The 18,219-nt window shown below is 40.8% G+C and overlaps 1 protein-coding gene across 1 annotated transcript in view; it reads right to left on the reverse strand.

Moving 5' to 3' along the window:
• The window catches only part of SP3 (Sp3 transcription factor), a 59,162-nt gene extending 42,930 nt beyond the window's left edge, over positions 1-16,232 (reverse strand). The window contains exons 1-4 of the mRNA XM_042994719.1: positions 15,964-16,232; positions 15,186-15,340; positions 14,518-14,640; positions 5,449-6,808 (exon numbers count right to left, since the gene is read on the reverse strand). Of these exons, the coding sequence (XP_042850653.1) occupies positions 5,449-6,808; positions 14,518-14,640; positions 15,186-15,340; positions 15,964-15,970 (1,645 nt within the window). The 5' untranslated portion in view covers positions 15,971-16,232. The remainder of the gene's footprint in view (positions 1-5,448; positions 6,809-14,517; positions 14,641-15,185; positions 15,341-15,963) is intronic.
• Between the last annotated feature and the right edge of the window lie 1,987 nt (positions 16,233-18,219).

Genomic DNA, 18,219 nt, shown 5'->3' on the forward strand with positions numbered 1-18,219 from the left:
TGCACTACTAGGTATTTACCCAAGGGATGCAGGTGTGCTGTTTCAAAGGGGCACATGCACCCCAATGTTTACAGCAGCGCTATCAACAAACAGCCAAAGTATGGAAAGAGCCCAGGTGTCCACTGATGGATGAAAAGATAAAGAAGATATGGTGTGTGTGTGTGTATATATATATATATATATATATATATACACACACACACACACAATGGAGTTTTACTCGGTGGTCAAAAAAAAGTGGTCTTGCCATCTACAACTACGTGGATGGAACTAGAGGGTATTATGCTAGGTAAAACTGGTTGGTCAGAGGAGGACAGATGTCATGTGACTTCACTCATATGAGGATTTTAAGAGGCAGAGAAGATGAATATAAGAGAAGGGAGGCAGGAATGATATGTGAACAGGTAGGGGGACAAAAACATGGGAGACTCTTAAATGTGAAGAACAGACAGAGGGTTACTGGAGGGGTTGTGGGAGGGGTGATGCGCTGAATGGGTGGGGGGCACTGGGGAGTTTACTCCTGAAATCACTGTTGCACTGTATGCTAACTTGGATGTAAATTTAAAAATAAAAAAGAAAGAAAAAGAAAGAAGCAATGATTTCCATAAACCTTTCTTCCTACCTCAAACACCTGACTGAATTTTAAATGTGCCCAGTCTTGAAGGATAAATTTGTATTTATATAACAAAATCTGGCAGAGAACTAAAATTTGAGAGCCTGAGTAAAGGCAGTCTTGGTGTGAACTCTGGGGACATTTTCTGACCAGAAAAAATGTTGGAAAAAGACATAAATCCATACTTTGTCTCTCCCCACTGATTTTCAAATACACAGCAATGGTAGACAAAATAAAACTTCAAAAAACAGAACTTCTCTAAAACAGCATGCATTTCTCAACGGGAAAAAAACAGAAATATAATAAGTGAGTGGGGTTGCAACTTGGGGCATGATGAGCTGCTCTACGTTCAGTCTGGTTTCTAAGGGATAAGAGGCACTAAACATACCCATCATGAGAAGGGGCCCAGAGTCAGATGCACTGCCTTAAACAGGCAGGAGCTGGTCATTTTTGTTAAAGGGAAACTTAAGAAAAACAAAAAGTCAAAGAAATTCCAGAGCCCCAGTAAAAAATCTGTGTCTTCTCATTTATTGTAAAATTGTTACATACTTAACAAAAACAAAAATTCAAACCAATGATGTAAAAGTATTTGAAGCATTTCATCTGGGCATACTATGCTCTAACACAGATTTAAAAAACCTTATTCTTATTTTCAACTAAAACACATCCTAAAATAATTTATCTTGCTTCTTGCCAATTAAAACTCCAACACACCAAGGGATAGTTTTCCTATCACCAAATCTCCCCCAAATTAAAATTTCCTGGGTTTCATTGCTAAATATGCTGTTGTATACTATGCAGCATTTATTCTCATTTTACTTTCTCAAAAATTTTCCCCATTCCTAAAACTGGAACAAAATTCACTTTTAATGGCCTTCTTTTATTTTACCCTTCCTTGCCACCATTCAATAACTAAATTACCACTTTAAAAAGTCCACTTCATATTTAATTCCTACAGTGTTGTTATTCTGATAGTATTTTAGAAGTAATGTATTTGAAGTATTTGGTGCTTTGTAACACTGATTTATGACCAACATAAATCCACAAAAATCACAAATAAATTCCCTAGGGATGTTTTTCTAACATGTACAGATCTCCACAACCTTAACTTTATTCAAGCTTTAAAAACTGGTTTCGAAAAACTACCAGCTAAATCTTCAGAAGTCTGTCATTCTCAAACTTTTTGGTCTCAGAACTCCTTCTAAACTCTTAAATACTACTGAAGTCTCCAAAACTTTGTTTGTGTAGGTTATATGTTTTGATATTTACCATATTAAAATTTATGACAAACTGTAATTGTTTTGTTTAAAAATAGTAAATTATTATGTCAACATAAATTAACATTTTATGAAAAATGATTTTCCAAAAATATAAACAAAAAGTTTAATGAGACACCATGTTTTACATTTTTGTGAATATCTAGGTTAAAAGAAAACAACTAGAGTCTCATACTTGTTTCTACATTCTATCTGTTTGCAACATGTGGTTTGGGCTGAAGCATAGAATATCTAGTCTTACCAAGATATGTGGCTAGAAAAGGAAGAAATAATTTGTCTTTCAATCAATTGTGGGTATTCTCTGATACTGTATCAAACTTGACAAGTGGCAGTTTCTTTTAAGTCAGTGGCAGTGTAAAATCTGAAACCATATTGATAAACTTTCCATACACTTGTTACAGGTGTATCTCAAACTTTGAATGGATCTTTTTACTGCTGCATGATTTTGTAACATGAACTGGTTATCTGACAACTACTGGTTCACTGAGTTATCACACAGATCTTCCAAATGTTGGCACATTTTGTTATAATACAGTATCAAATCCTATTTATTAAGATCATATCCATCTCATCAAAAAAGTAATTAACAAGCAATCAAGTTCACAGAAATAAACTTGAGTTTTCCAAAATTCTGATTTTCACTGGAAAACCCAAATTTTATCATTGGTAGCAAATACTGTTAGGCTTTTTTTAAGTGATAGGCTCACTTAAATCTTTTTTTTTTTTTTTTGAGAAAATATTTGCACTTAAATACATGAGTCTCTCAATAACCATAGTTTGTCAGTTGTTCTTTCAAGTAAAAACACTCTTTCACAAAAATAGCATTTAGTTCACCTTGCAACTCACACAACTGCACAATTGGAAAAGAAATTTTTTTAAAGATAATCATCTTGTTTATGGTATGACATAGAAATTGCTTCATTAAAGCATACTTCCCATTTTGTCACAAAGAATATTACAAAGACATAGCAGGAACTGCAAATTAAATACGAGACAGCACTTCACATCCACTAGGATGGCTATAATCAAAAAGAGGGGTGCCTGGGTGGCTCAGTCAGTTAAGCATCCGACTTTGGCTCAGGTCATGATCTCACCACTGGTGAGTCCAAGCCCCACATCCAGCTCTGTGCTGACAGCTCAGAGCCTGGAACCCACTTTGGATTCTGTGTCTCCCTCTCTCTTTGTCCCTCCTCCACTCACACTCTGTCACTGTCTCTCTCTCAAAAATAAATAAACATTAAAAAAATAATTAAAAAATTTAAAAAGATAGTAACGGGTGTTGGTAAGAACGTAAAATGGTGAAATGGTGCAGCCGCTTTGGAAAAAGTTTGGTAAGCAGCTCTTCAAAATGTGAAACATAGTTACCAAACAATCCAGCAATTCCACTCCTTAGTATATAACCCAAATAAATAAAAACATGTCCACATAAAAACTGTCCTCAAATGTTCACAGCAGCATTATTCACAATAGCCAAAAGGTAGAAACACAGTCTGTCAACAGGTAAATGAGTAAAATGAGGTATATCTATACCATGGAGTATAATTCAGCCACAAAAAGGAATGAAATACTGGCCCAGGCTACAATACAAATGAAACTTGAAATTATTATATTAAATTAAAGAAGTCAGACACAAAGAAGCCACAAAATGCATGATTCCACTTATCTGAAATAATCAGCAAATCCAGAACAGGCAAATCCAAAGAGACAGAAAGTAGATTAACAGTTGCCAGGGGTTAAGGGGAGGGAGGGAATGAGGAGTGACTGCTGATGGGCATGGGTTTTTTGTTTTTTTTTTTTTTTTGCGGGGTGATGAAAATGCTCTAAAATTAGATGGTGATGATGACTGTACAAGTGTGATTACATTTAAAAAAAAAAAAAAAAAACAACACTGGGGCGCCTGGGTGGCTCAGTCAGTTGAGCGTCCGACTTCAGCTCACTCAGGTCATGATCTCACGGTTCGTGAGTTCGAGCCCTGCGTCGGGCTCTGGGCTGATGGCTCAGAGCCTGGAGCCTGCTTCCAATTCTGTGTCTCCCTCTCTCTCTGCCCCTCCCCCATTCATGCTCTGTCTCTCTCTGTCTCAAAAATAAATAAACATTAAAAAAAAAAATTAAAAACAAAAAAACAAAAAACAACAACACTGAATTATATACTTTAAAGAGTGAATTGTGAACTTTACAGTATGTGACTTGTACTTCAGTAAAGCTATTTTTTTAAAAAAGACATGCAGCACTCGAGTCAAGATTTAGTAAAAACAACTATTTTGACTGGTTCATCAAGGTCATTCTTCAGTGAAAATAGCATTTTTCTTTAACTGCAAGCACATGGTCATGAAGAATACAACAAGCCTGGAAGTGGTACTACTTTCATTTTTGCCAGGACAGAAGCCATTTTAGCCACCATCAGGGAAATGTCAACATGATGAAAAAGGCAAATAACGTCAGTATTATGAAAAGTGGTGTCCTTGACATCAAGGACCTCTGAGAGGGTTTCTGGGATCCCCCAGGGATCCACAGACCATGCTTTTATAATGGCTGCTCTAAACCACTGCTTCAGGAGGCTCAAATGCAATTAAAGTCTTGCCAAGTACAGATCTGAGGCTTCAGAACAATTCTAATTTTCTAAGCATATTATGACAAATTTCTTCAAAGAAAAAAAGTAATATCTATGGTGATGGGAATTACTTCAAAAAATTAAATTCAAGTGTCCTAATGTAAGAGTTTGGAATCTTTGACTCACTCAGGTTATAATAGTAGTACAATCAACACAATAACCCAAATACAAAATAGAAGAGTAAAACTAAGGATTTAGTGCACATCAAAACACTCAATAAAACGTTATCTAAAGAACATTAAAGTAATAATGATACCATCTCTTTTACAACTGTTTAATTTCTACACAACATTTGAAAAACAGACTTCTGAGATTTCTACCCATACTATCAATAACCATGTATCTAGCACGGTTAAATTTAATGCTCAGCTACATACCTGTAAGAATAAACTATCACAAAATCAAAGAATTTTAGGTCTGGAAGGCACCCTAGATATAGTCACCTAGTCCAACAACCCCATTTTATATAATGAGAAAACCAAGTTTGCAAGAGAAAAAGTTAACTTGGCCAAAATCACAGCTAGGTAGTAGGGGAGACAGTCTTGGCTCCCAGTGCTATGTTTTCACCATGCCAACCTAATTCCCCAACCAAAAATAATGCATAAAACATTTAACTTACATCACACCAAGCACAACCAAGACACCTTACCTGCCAAATAAAAATTCTGTAATGCCACCAATCAACACCAATCAAAGGTGAAAACAGATATAAAATTGGGGAAAAACTACAAACATACTTGGCATAATGGAGAAATGAATCCTTGACTTCAAAACTTTTCAGTGAAGAACAATCTGGAAGACACTTTGATGTCTACCTTTCATACAAACATAGGGAATCGTATCATCACCTTTAAAGATACCCAGATACTGAAAACACCTTAAACCAAAAAATATCCCTACATGTTAACAAATCACTGATCTATGGCATGACATGACTTAAGACTCACCTGCAGGACTGTCAGCATTCTCTCCTGGGTGTAGCTGTATACCAGTAGAATCTATAGAGTTCACTGTAACTGTCTGTAGATTTGGCAACTGACCAGTGCTTAGACTAACTGGAGTTGAAGTCAAGGCTCCACCTGCTGCAACTTGACCAAGCGTGAGTGTCTGAACAGGCGTCAAAGTTATTTGCTGGGCAGCAGTATTCTGTATTTGTAAATTCTGCAAGTTCTGGACCCCTTGTACTTGAAATGTTTGCCAAGTTATCTGTCCAGAAGGGGTCACTGTCTGTGCCTGAATTAAAAAGGTTCCAGGATTCAGCTGCAACTGAAGATTTTGCAAAGCCTGTTGTGATATATTTTGACCACTGGCTTGCACACCATGGATTGTCTGTGGTGTAATACCTTGCACAATTTGGGCTTGACTGGTTGGCTGCTGAGACTCTTGAAGTTGTAGATGTTGTACAACAGGCTGAGCTGTAGAAACCTGAATATTCTGAGCCTGTGTCTCTTCAGAAACAGGCGACTGGATATAATTTCCCTGAAGATCTGAAGAATGGACTTGCCCACTAGAAGTAGTCAAGCTATTTGTGTTTTGTTGTAATATACCTGTACTATCTATAGTAACAGGCAACTGTGATGAAGAAGATGTTGGCACAAATAAATCTGTATCAGTATTAGTTTCATTAATATCAGGAGAAACCCGCTCACCAGTCCTTTCTGAATTGTCTGAACTATCCATAGCTTGTCCTGTGTTTATCAAATGTCCATCGGCATTAATGCCTGCAGTCATTGTCTGAGAACTGCCCGAGAGTCCCAAAGAATCTAGATCGACACTATTGATTGGTACAAAGGTAATATTTCCTGGCAGACCAAGAGGCACATTCGCAACTACTTGGGTTTGGCCAGGAAAAGATGAACCACCAATTGCAACTCCCTGAACCTGGACTTGACCAGTCTGTGGTATGAGATTCTGGATATTAGCAGGAGGTGTTCCAGAGGCAAGCAAGGTTTGATTAGAGCCAGGAATGATCTGAATTTGACCACTTTCTTGATTTATACCCCCATTATCTGAAGAGCCTGTGAAACCAATCTGAACTTGCTGACCATCTGTTGACTGAATCTGTGGTATTACTTGATATTGAACATTGGACACTGTACCATTTGATGAATCTGATCCTGGTGCAACTGAAAATATTTGCTGATTCTGCAAATTCTGAAGGGGAAGGACATACTGCCCACTCGAAGTAGCAGCACTTGGAATCTGTACTAGATTACCAGCTTCATCTTTTATAGTTGTAGGTGTGGCTGACAAAACCTCCCATCGGTTTGGTGCTCCTCCTAACTGTGCAGAAGCCAAATCGCCTGTCTGGATAAAGAAAACAAAAAATGTTATGCAATATATGTCTGTGAAATATTTGAATCAATCCTCAAAAAAATCTTAAAAACTGACATAAATCCTACTGCCTGAAATTAAAAGTTCTCTTAGTAACACAGTAGACTTCAAATACTGAGACAGTACTATATAAACCATAATATTTACTATTATTTCCAATTTTGTTAATTATTACAAAGATAACCCATGCTATTTGAGCAGGAAAAAAATTCAGAGTATTCTTTGTTTTATGACCACAAACTGGTCTTCTATTCCCTCACCTATGATCTCTAATCTATACAGTTAAATAAATAAAAATACAGGTGGCTAGAAAAGATTATGAACCGCTCAAACCAAACATTATCACAAACACTGAGGAGTTCAAAAAATATATATACTAAAATATGTATCACTAAATCAGGTACATTATATTTGTGTACAAAAAGGAAACATAACCAGTACAGTGTTATCAAATCATCTAAATAAGAAAAATTAAGATTTGTGTATTACTGCTATAAACCTTAAGTCAAACTATTAAAGCTCCCCTTTTATGGCACATATTAATGTCCTCCAGAGTAAACTCTTGGCTAGGACTATCCCATTAGCAAGCCATCATATTCTTTACTTTTCCCATGAACTACAAAAAAAAATGAGACCTTAAAATTTTTTAATGAGGAAAGATTATTGCCCTGTGACCACATGGCAAAGTCACTCCACCTGAAAGGTTTTTCCAGAATCTAAAAGCTGGAGGATACAGACATGATTTTATCTACCACTCTATTTATGTTTGCAGGAAAATGACAGACATATACATTGTGTATTCTGTTACGTAACAGAATTTAGTTATCATCCTCATATTTTACAGATTGAGCAACACAGGAAAGCAGAAAGCAATAAAATCTTACACATCAACATCAAAGGGCAAAACTTTTTAAGAAAATAAAGGTAATGTCTCACATTGGAGCCGTTCTTTTAATGCCAAGTACTATGATAGTGATTTATGAGATTATTATCTACTCCTTACAACAATTTTGTAAGGTAGGTGTTATCACTATTCTCATTTCACAAATGAAAAACTGAGAAAAATCACACAGCTATCAAATGGCCAAGATAGGATTTAAAACTAGGCCAAGTCTAACTCCAGAACCTAGACCTTTAATTCATACCAAACTTGTCTCCCACTAAGATCAAGGGTAAAGACACAGAGAATAAGACTTTATATGAATTACCCTTAAAATAGTCATTCCTATGCCACTTCCTTCTCCATCTATATGTGAATTCCTATGACTATGCTTATCACCAGACAATGAAAACATAAGCAAATCTAGTCCAGCATTCTCAACCTAGGACCCATGCTTGGGCTTCAAGGGATCTCTGAATCCTCTAAAATAACACAGCAACTTTTTGAGAAAGTACAACTGGGGAGCAGAAGGATAATCTAGGGTTACACTGTAATCTATGACCATAAAAAACGGTTAAGGCATATACTGTTCTCTCAGTATAAACCAGTCCACAAAACTTAATGCAAATATTGTAGAACCACATTTTAAAAGTTTCTTAAAGAAACTCACTACCTAATTCTCATGCAGACGCGTAGTTGAAAAGCATGTATTTCAATGGATGAACCACAGTTTAATAACTCAATTCAAGACATTTGAGCATATGTGCCAAGTTGAAATAAGCATGAGTAAGCACATGAAACACACACTCTCTATTTTAAATGGTTCACAGTTTATCCAAGCAGACACAGAAATACATGCTACTACTACGTGAATATAGGTGTGCACTAGCCATAGAAGGGGAACATAGAAGATTGGGGGGGGGGGGGGGAAGGTATCACACGAGATATTTAAAGTACTCTTAGAATAAATTTATGATTTCACTGTAGGCATCTAGGAAAGAGAGATGGGGCATTAATAAAGGCATAAAAAAATATTCACAAACAAAAGGAAATTCTAAAGAATGGACAGTTTGTGGAGTTCAAGAGAATCCAGAAAAGGCTCATATTCATAGAGAAAAGTAATGCGGAACAAGACATTTTTATCAAGGCCTGTAGTTAATGGCTTTGTAGATCCTGCTAAGGAGTTTGGACTTTATCCTGCAGATAATAAATGAAAGCTATAAAAGGTTTTTAAGCAAGTGATGCAATCAGGATCTGTGTTTTATAAAGATAAACTAAGGCCCAGTGAAGGAGACTGAAAGAAAGGCGGAAGAGACTAAAGACAGATAAACTGTGGGACCCAGTACAAATGTGTAAGCTTCAACTAAAATAATCATCTTTTAAATACAAACATTTAAACTTATCAAACTTAAATTACTAAAATGAAGACCAGTCATTAAAGTTGCATGTCATTCTTCAACTTCTATCTGGTATAGGCATTATAAGCTTAAGTCATCGTTCTCAATATCTGAGTAATAATTCATGTTTCATTTCAGTCTCTTGGCATCTTAAATAATCTAAAGACATTTACATCTAGACTTTATACTGAAATCTACCATAAAATATGTCTAATATCCAATCTTTATCTTCCTAAGGTTGTTGTTCACCTCTGAATTTTGACCAGCATTAAATTTACAATTATTCAACTTATATCAAAGAATACAGTATCTCAGGTACAGATTGTTTTATCATACTGGCATTTTATCTTTTTCATTCTTTAAAAAAAGTCAAATTTATGGCATCTGAAGTTTTTTGTGTTTTTTTTTTTTTTTACAAAATAGTAGTAAAGGCAAATAATCAACCATCAGTGAACAGCTTTTTAGTCAAGAAATTCCTTGAAAATAAATATAACTACTCAAATGACAAATCTGAGTAAGTACTATCCAAGGATCCAGAAGTTAAATAAAATAAATTGTGGTACCACTTTTCCCAAAAATGCAGGTCATTAATTGAAGGGAAATCCCCAAACGTTAAGTAACACAGCATGATGCATCTGAACTTTTTGAATAAACCTAAGGAGAAATGCATACATAAGAAATATTTATGAAGCACAAACCCAGAGGGAAGAAAAACAGCAACAAATAATTTAACCAAAAGACAGGCAAAAGGGATCTTTTAAACGAAATAAATTTAGTTTTAAAAAATTTACCAATATTAATTTTTTTAATAGAATTGGAGGAAAAACACTGATTCAGAAAACTATTAGACTTTCATGGTTTAAGCTATAATTATGTTTGGGGGAGGTAAGTATATTACATTATAAAGAAAAGAACTGACTTCTAGCTAAAACTGTGGAATTGTGTGTGATTTAAAGCAGGACTCAATTTTCTTATGTTAAAAATGGGGGTGGGGGGCACCTGGGTGGCTCAGTCGGTTAAGCATTCAGTTAAGCATTCGACTTCAGCTCAGGCCATGATCTTGCAGTTGTTGAGTTCGAGCCCTGCGTTGGGCTCTGTGTTGACAGCCTGGAGCCTGCTTCAGATTTTGTCTCCCTCTCTCTCTGCCCCTCCCCCACTGGTGCTGTCTCTCTCTCTCTCTCTCTGTCTCTCTCTCTCCCTCTCTCTCTCTCTCAAAAATAAATAAACATTAAAAAAAATTTTTTTATGGGAAAACTGGGACACCTGAATGGCTCAGTTGGTTAAGCAACTCACTCTTGATTTTGACTCCAGTCAGGATCTCACCGATCTGGAGTTCAAACCCTACTTCAGGCTCTGCACTGACAGGGCACAGAGCCTGCTTGGGATTCTCCCTCTCTCTTTGCCCCTCCCCCTCCCCCTCCCCTGTTTGAGCCACAGAGCCCACACGCCCGCTCTCTCAAAATAAGTTTTAAAAACTTAAAAAAAAAAAAGGGAAAATTATTACCTCACAGGATCTTAAGAATCAAAATAAAGCGTTATGCTTTATAAACTATAAAGCACTATGCTATAAACCACTATGCTATAAAGCACTATCCTAAAATCCTATCATTATGATTACTCAGATTATGAGGACACAGCATGATTTGAATGCCTAGTACAATCCCTGGCATAAAGATCAGTAAATATTTATTGAATGAATAGTTAAAAGTATTTACTTTAAAATCGCTGCAAAGAAAATGACAGAAAGGAATGGATCAATAAAACTGACCTTGAGATATTAAAGTCTTCTATGAAAAACTCCCAATTTTAAACCAATTTCTTTCCATAATTCAACAGTAAGTCCCCCCAAACTTTCAAAACTATAGAGCCTTGACTAAGCCCATTCATTTGTAAGAGAAATTTCATTAGCAGCACCCCACTCAAAGAGATGACGATTCATAAAATCAAGACACCAAAGTAAAAACATGTGATGTTAAGCTACTGGAAACACTAATGTTAGGCTTATTGGAAACACTACAGAAACAAAAGAAGAGAGACCTAAAAACACATAACCCAGGCAAGAACTAGCATTTGGTTTAGGTTCAAGATAACTCTCAGGAAAAATCCACCAGTGTTTGTCTCAGTAACTCTTCATATTCTTATCAGACAACTAACAAACACCAAGCTGACATGGAAGTTAGCATCATCGTAAAAAGTTGTAACTTGAAGGTACTCTTAGGTCTCCCTCTGTACATAAACACATAATCACACCGTAAAAAGGACCAAAACCAAGAGTAGCCCTAGGACGTTGCTATAGCAATTCATTACAAGGGCTTTCTCCAGTGCAACCAGGCATAAAAATGGAGGGGGGAGGAGCGGTTGAATGGGAAAAAAAAAAAAAAAAAGGCTATCTTCTCAGATAATACCTGTGGAAGGGGGGAAAAATGCATAGCACTTATTGCATAGCATTTGGAAAGGATTATTAACTTCTCAGTTCCCACAAATGGCTTTGTGAAAGCCAGAACCCGGCAAGGACAAAGTGTTACTGGAAACAAAAACAAGTGTGAAGCTAAGGTGGAAAGAAACTAAGAACGACTCAAGTTTCTTAAAATCTTCAAGGAACACTAAAGAACTCAAACCAACTTCAAATAAAAACAATTACCCAATTAACTGATCACAACTTGAAGTACAAATGAAATAAGCAAATAAATAATCCAGAAACTCACATGAATACAGATTGGACAAATTAATGTGACATAAAGGTCTACTTCTTATATTTCTTGATTTATTTTTAAACAACTTTTAATAATAAAATACAAAAAGGGCTTTGACATCAAACCAACTTTGGGAGTCCATGCTGTGGAACATTACAGTTGAGAATGCTTTATGATTAGACCTATTCAACACTGGTCTGAAGGTAACCAAACACTCTTGGCCAGGATCCAGAAAAAACCCCTATCATATTATAACAAATTCTAAATTCAAAATACTTAAAACAAATCTCCAGTGTAGCTCACTGGCTTTTCAATGCCCTTTTAATCTTAAAATACCAAACTCAACTAGCATAAAGTTGAATTTTATGTGTACATTTCCACTTGATTTCATACACAATACTATATGCAATGTGTTACCCTGGATTGGACCCTGGAACAGACAATGGGCATTAGTGGGGAAAAAAGTAAAATGAGAATGAAGTCTGTAATTTAGTTAATAATACTGTATTATTGTTACTTTCCTAGTTTTGACAAACGCACTATGGTTATATTAACATTAGGGGAGGCTGGGTGAAGGGTATAATGTAACTCTCAGTTCTATCTTTGCAACTTTTCTATAAATATAAAATTATTGCAAAATAAAATTTTAAAAAAGCACAGCTACAAAAGCTCTTAACAGGCCTCTCATGATTCCCAGTAATTTGAGTGATTACAGTTAGATTACCTAAGCACATTTTTAAGTAGAAAAAAATGCCCATAAAAATTGCTTAAATTTTTTCATTTTCTGAGATGTACATGTCTGAAATTCATTTTTAAAATGGAAAACTAATTTTCACACTTGCTAAGGCAAACATACTCAAGCCAGTCTTGCTAATTCTACTCGGTGAAAAAAATTTATGCATGCATACCAAACATACAAAGAAAAAAGTGCTCCTACTGATTCTAGTTCACGTTCATCTGGCGGGAAATGTGATGTCAGTAGAGATTTGGTAACTGAGAGGAGGAGTCAAAGAGGCAAGGAAACAAGCTCCCTACAAGTATATGGCCACAGGAGGATGAGACTAGAGACAGTGTTCTACTCCCAGGGCTGAGATTCCCATCTACAAGTACATATACATATACATATTTTTCACCCATAACTTCCTCCTTCACTCCTCCCCTCCCCCTCCCCTAACAGTGAGCTATATACACTTGCTAAGTTGTGGTTACAAGTTTTTGTTCTAATTGAAAATATTTTAAAAGATAAGTAGAAGCAATCTGCTTCACAATTTTACTTGTACAGTGGTTTTTTAAGATAAACAATTTGTTTTGGCTCTATGGGCCTAGAGGAATAATTCATTAAAAAATGCTTACCAATCCATAAGTTTAAAAGTAACAACGCCTCTCACAAATATAATTTTATGCTTTTACATTTTAATCAGCTTACAAAAGCACAAAACCTAAAATACTTTTTAAGACATTAAAACTACTCATATACCTCTACAATATAATTTGAAGCACTAAAAATACAAATACAATATTTAACAATATAGCTTAACATTAGCTTCACTTAGTGCCTAGACATACTAAGAATTTCCTGCAGACTATGCCAAATATCAAACTTTTCTGTCTATAGTGACTATTCAAAATATCTCTACACAAATCAATTCCCATAATCCACCTCAAAAAAAAAAAAAAAAAACAACTGGGAGAGGTTTTAATTATTTAACAAGTGAACACATCCACATGTTTAACGCAACAGCGACGATTCAAACAGATAAAATTCACAACTGATTGTCTTAAAAATTCTGTCTAGCTAATTTGTATTAAGCACTCATGAAACACACTGACCAGCTCCACCCTCTGCCCCCAAACTAAAAACACTACAAACAGGATCCCATCACATTGTATCAGACCGGTAATCATAACAAAATGGAAATACAGCTCTGCCAATCACATTCAACTGTAAGTACAGTATACGTTAGTATGCATGTAAATACAATTCCTTACATGTACTTTTGTTTCTAACACTGGTATTCCATATTCAATTTCAAAAGCCAAAGTATCGTGTAAGTAACTTCGCGGATTTCAACCGTCGCGAATGTTTCACTTACTCCACTTACGAAAAATCACAAATTTAAGTCATCTGCAAAAACTAAAATTCATCAATTTAGAATGGCCACTAAAAAAAAAGCACTCACAAAGTATTCACTGCTGCATACAGAAAGGTAATTCAAAGACTAAACCTTCATTCCTTTTTTGGTTTCTTTTTAGCAATTTAAGATTTAAATCAGTAAGATCTAGTAAGTTGCAGCAGAAAAAGCTCCAGGTTCAAAAACACTAGAAACTAAAGACACTGCCTCTGTAGTTGATACTATCTATGGCCGATAGGCTGTGCTTGAAAATTTTGTAGTGTTCAGCGAAGGAGTTTTCAGCACTGATATGAAATGCTCAAACATCCATTTTGGAGTCCTCCACCCCCGCCCTCTCTGACTTCATTTTGTAGTGAATTTGGATCGAGGCGCCACAGTGACAATTTAGAGAAAGCCGGGGCTGGCCTCTGATCCACAGAGGCACGCGAAGGAACCCGAAAGGGTGCCCCGGCTGCGCGATCCGTCCGTATCGCGGAAGACGCGGGCGCCCGGGAGGCCTTTTGGGCAGGCGGGCGCGCCGCAGGCCCGGGATGGCGGGCCCAGGGCCTTGGCGGGGGCGGGCCGCGCGCGCGAGACTTACCGCTCCGGCGGCGGCGGGGGCCCCGGCTGCGGCAGCCGCCTCCTCCTCGTCGTCGCCCGGCGATGGCGGCCCTATCTTGCTGCAGGTAGCGGCCAGCAGGGCGAGCGGTGACGGCTGAGTGTCCTACCCCCGATGGGCGGGTTCAGAGAGGGAGACAGGGGGAGGGGGTGGCGGTTAGGGCCGGGCCGCCGCTCGCACAGGAAGTGCGCCTCGGTCCTCGCAGGCTGCGCCCGGGCGAGCGCCAGCCCGCGCTCTCCTCCTCCTCCTCGACTCCGGCTCGAGTCCTCCCGCTCGCACGCACACCAGCTCCACCGTCCGCGGGAAGGCGGGCGGCAGGCTGCGCGCCGGGCCTCCACCTTCCGCCCGGAACCCACCCCCGGGAGGGCGCACACGCTCTCACGCTCGCGCGCGCACACACACATACATACACACACACACACACACACGCGGGCGCGCGCGCACACACACACACACACACACTCACACACACACACTCACAAAAAGGCGGCGGGAGGGGGAGCGCGGGCGGGGTCGGAGCGTTGGCGCCTCGGGCGGGCAGCTCCCGGGGCGGGGGGAGGGGAGGAGAGAGGCGCGGAGGGAGGGGAGAGGCGAGGGGAGGAGAAAGCGGCGCTAGGGGGGAGCCGGGCCGGGGCTCAGCCGCTCCTCACCTGGGCCGCCGCCGCCGCCGCCGCCACCGCGCCGTTTCCGTGCTGCTGCTGCTGCTGCTGCAGATACTCGCCGTGGCCGCCGCCGCTGCCGCCGCCGCCGCCGCTGTCCACGTCCAAGGCAGCCATTTCCTCTTGTTTCACGGGCTTTTCGGGAGCTGCAGGCACAGCGCGGGGGGGTGGGGGTGGGGAGGAAGGCGGGTGGAGGAGAGGGAGGGGGCCCGCGGGCCGAGGCGAAATTACTCCGAAAGCCCGGACCGAGTCCCCTTCCCCTCCCCCACCCGCCCCCCGGCGGCGGCGGCGGCGGATCCCTCCTCCTCTCCTGCTGCTGCCCCCGCCCGCCGCTGCCTGTAACCCTCCTCCTCCTCCTCTTTCCCTCCTCCTCCTCCTCCCCGCGCTGCCCCTGCCCCCTCTCCTCTCCTCTCCTCCCCTTTCCCTTCGCGCCGCTCGCTCTCACTCGCGCTCGCTCCTCTCGCACCGTCAGTCACTCACACACGCCCGCCCGCCGCCCGCGCCCGCACACGGGGGGATGCGCTCCCGGCGGACCGGGCCGCCCGCCCCAGGGCCCGGCAGGGACACGGCGTTGCTGGGGCTTAAGGGGTGGACGGTGGCTGGCCGGGAGGGGAGGGAGGCGGAAGGGAGTGCGGCTTTCTGCCTCTCACAGACACTCGGTCGCACACACGGGGCCGGGAGCCGGCGGCGGCGGCCCCGGGCTGGCTGTGGTCGGCGGCGGCGGCAGCGGCGGCGGCAGCAAGGGTTGCTCTCTCTCGGCTTTACGTACCGGTCATAGTGTGTTTAGGGCACCTCAGGCGGGGCTCCCCGCCGCCTTACACATGGTGAGGAGCGAAGGCGGCGGCGGCGGGAGAGGATGCGGGAAGCGGCGGCGGACACGGCCGGAGCGGTCCGGGGATTTTTTTTTCCTATTTTGATTGACTGTGCGGGAAACACAAAAGGTGGAGCCTCCAGCCCAAAAGGGGGGAAGAGGGTGACAGCCCGCCCGGAAGTCCCGCCTCTCTTCTCCGCGCTCATTCGCCGCCACGCTCTTGGTCGGCAGTGCTCATTGGCCCGGATGCCCGTCAGTCGCTCGGTCAGCCGGCGCGCTTCCTGTTTGCCCCCGGGTGGAAAGAGAGAGACAATAAGCGGCCGTGGCGGCGTAGGTTCCCGAGAGCGGCTACGGCTCGACTGTTACCCCGCTGTGCCCGCCTTGCTCGCCGGCTGCCGCTGCCAGGCCCCAGACGCAGGCCTCTTTCACCTCGCAGGTGCTTGGAGCAGGCCCAGCCAAGCTGTAGAGAGCTGGGCCGGGGAGGAAATCCGTCCCCGGCGGCCCCGGTTCCACTCGACGCTTCCTCCATCCCGACAGCAGCCTCCGCCGGTTCTCCCCAGGGCCTCACGCTCTCGGAGCCGCCGCTTTGCGCTGCCAGAAGGCCGCCGCAGCTCAGCCCCGGGGCTGCCGCTACGGCCGCTGCAGCTACTGAGCAAACCAGACCCGCCCCACGAGCCCGGGGGGGAGGGAGTTGGTATTGGGGGAGACACCCCCTCCGAGGCTGGAGGAGGATTTTCTCTCTCACACATTCAGCTCTTAGATTCACAGTCAGAGCCATCTCGTTCCCATCCCCCTTAGCCCCAGGTTTTCCACGCGTCTCCCACTTGCACGTACCCTGGAGGCAGGCATTGAAAACAAAAATCTCAGTTCACCTCACTAACGGGAGAACTTTTTTCATTCTGGCCAGTGGCACCAAAACAGGCACTTAAAGTGTATCTCATTTGGTACATAGCGAGTATATATATTCAACGGGGCAGAATAATTTTTTTAATCCACTCAATCATTTTGCTGGTCAAACATACATTATTCCCTGCTTTTGGATCGTCTTGGTAACAAGTCAACATCCGAAAAAACCCACCAACTATTACCAACATCTTAAAAACAGTGATTCTTAGTATTTTTTCTTGGAACATTTTAGTTATTTACTTTAAAATCTCATTTCACGTATTGGATTAGTTTAACACTACTTTGCCCTAATCACCCTTCATATCTTCTTTTGTCCCGGAGGGAGGGTAATGCTTAGGCTTTGTGTGTGTGTGTGTGTGTGTGTGTGTGTGTGTGTGTGTGTGTGTTTTGCCAACTAACATTTCTGCGTATGACCTTTAGATCTAATTGCCAAGAAAGGTTAAATTCAAGAGGTGGAAACGCTGTCCACAATAACCCTTTTTATTAGAAATCTAACTCAAACAAGAATTAATGTTTCAATTATTGTATTTTGTGTGATAGTTGTGCAGTCCAAGCAATTGAACTAGATTTTGTGTGTGCTAACTAAATACAATTCTTAGCCCGTTTGTGAGACACTAAATTTGCACCTCAATTCTAAGGCACTTATACTTGTAATCTATACTCATAGGATCAAAAACACTATATTTGGCACTTAATGTACAAAAGACATAACTTCTAGGGAAATAACCTAAAAACCACAAACATGCAAAAACAAGACTTGAAATTCAGAATTTCAAGTTGAGCTCATCTAATAGTAAGACCTTTGGTCTCATATTTAAATAGAAGAATAACTTTAAAAGGCGAGTAGTATAAATGCTGTACTATTTTACCCTTAAGTTTTTTAAAGGAAAATTAAAGCATCAGAATAAGCTGGCTTGGGATGGGGGGGAGGAATGGGAGGCTTGAAGAGGAGGACAGACCTGAGAAAAGTGGAGTAGGAGAGGAGGAACGTCACGGTATTGTCACTTTTCTGGCATGGATATGTTGGATAGAGGATCATTCTGTCCCTAGAAGAGGGATTTTCAGCTGTTTCTCTAAGAGTGGCAGTGTGTTTTATGAGTCTAAGATACCACCTACGTGCCCCTTTTACAAAGTTAGTCCAGCCACCTATAGAGAGCAAAGTATTTGGCCACAGGAATTCATTTCCTCATTGGTGCCAACTGACAAATGGAATGCAGAAATCATTTTCAAACCTCTTTGGTTCATAGACCATTCTGACAAGATGCAAAAATACCTCACTCATTTAATCTTTCTGAAAAGGGAAAATAA

Source organism: Panthera tigris, chromosome C1 (genome assembly GCF_018350195.1).
Source record: "Panthera tigris isolate Pti1 chromosome C1, P.tigris_Pti1_mat1.1, whole genome shotgun sequence".
NCBI classification, from domain to species: Eukaryota; Metazoa; Chordata; class Mammalia; order Carnivora; family Felidae; genus Panthera; species Panthera tigris.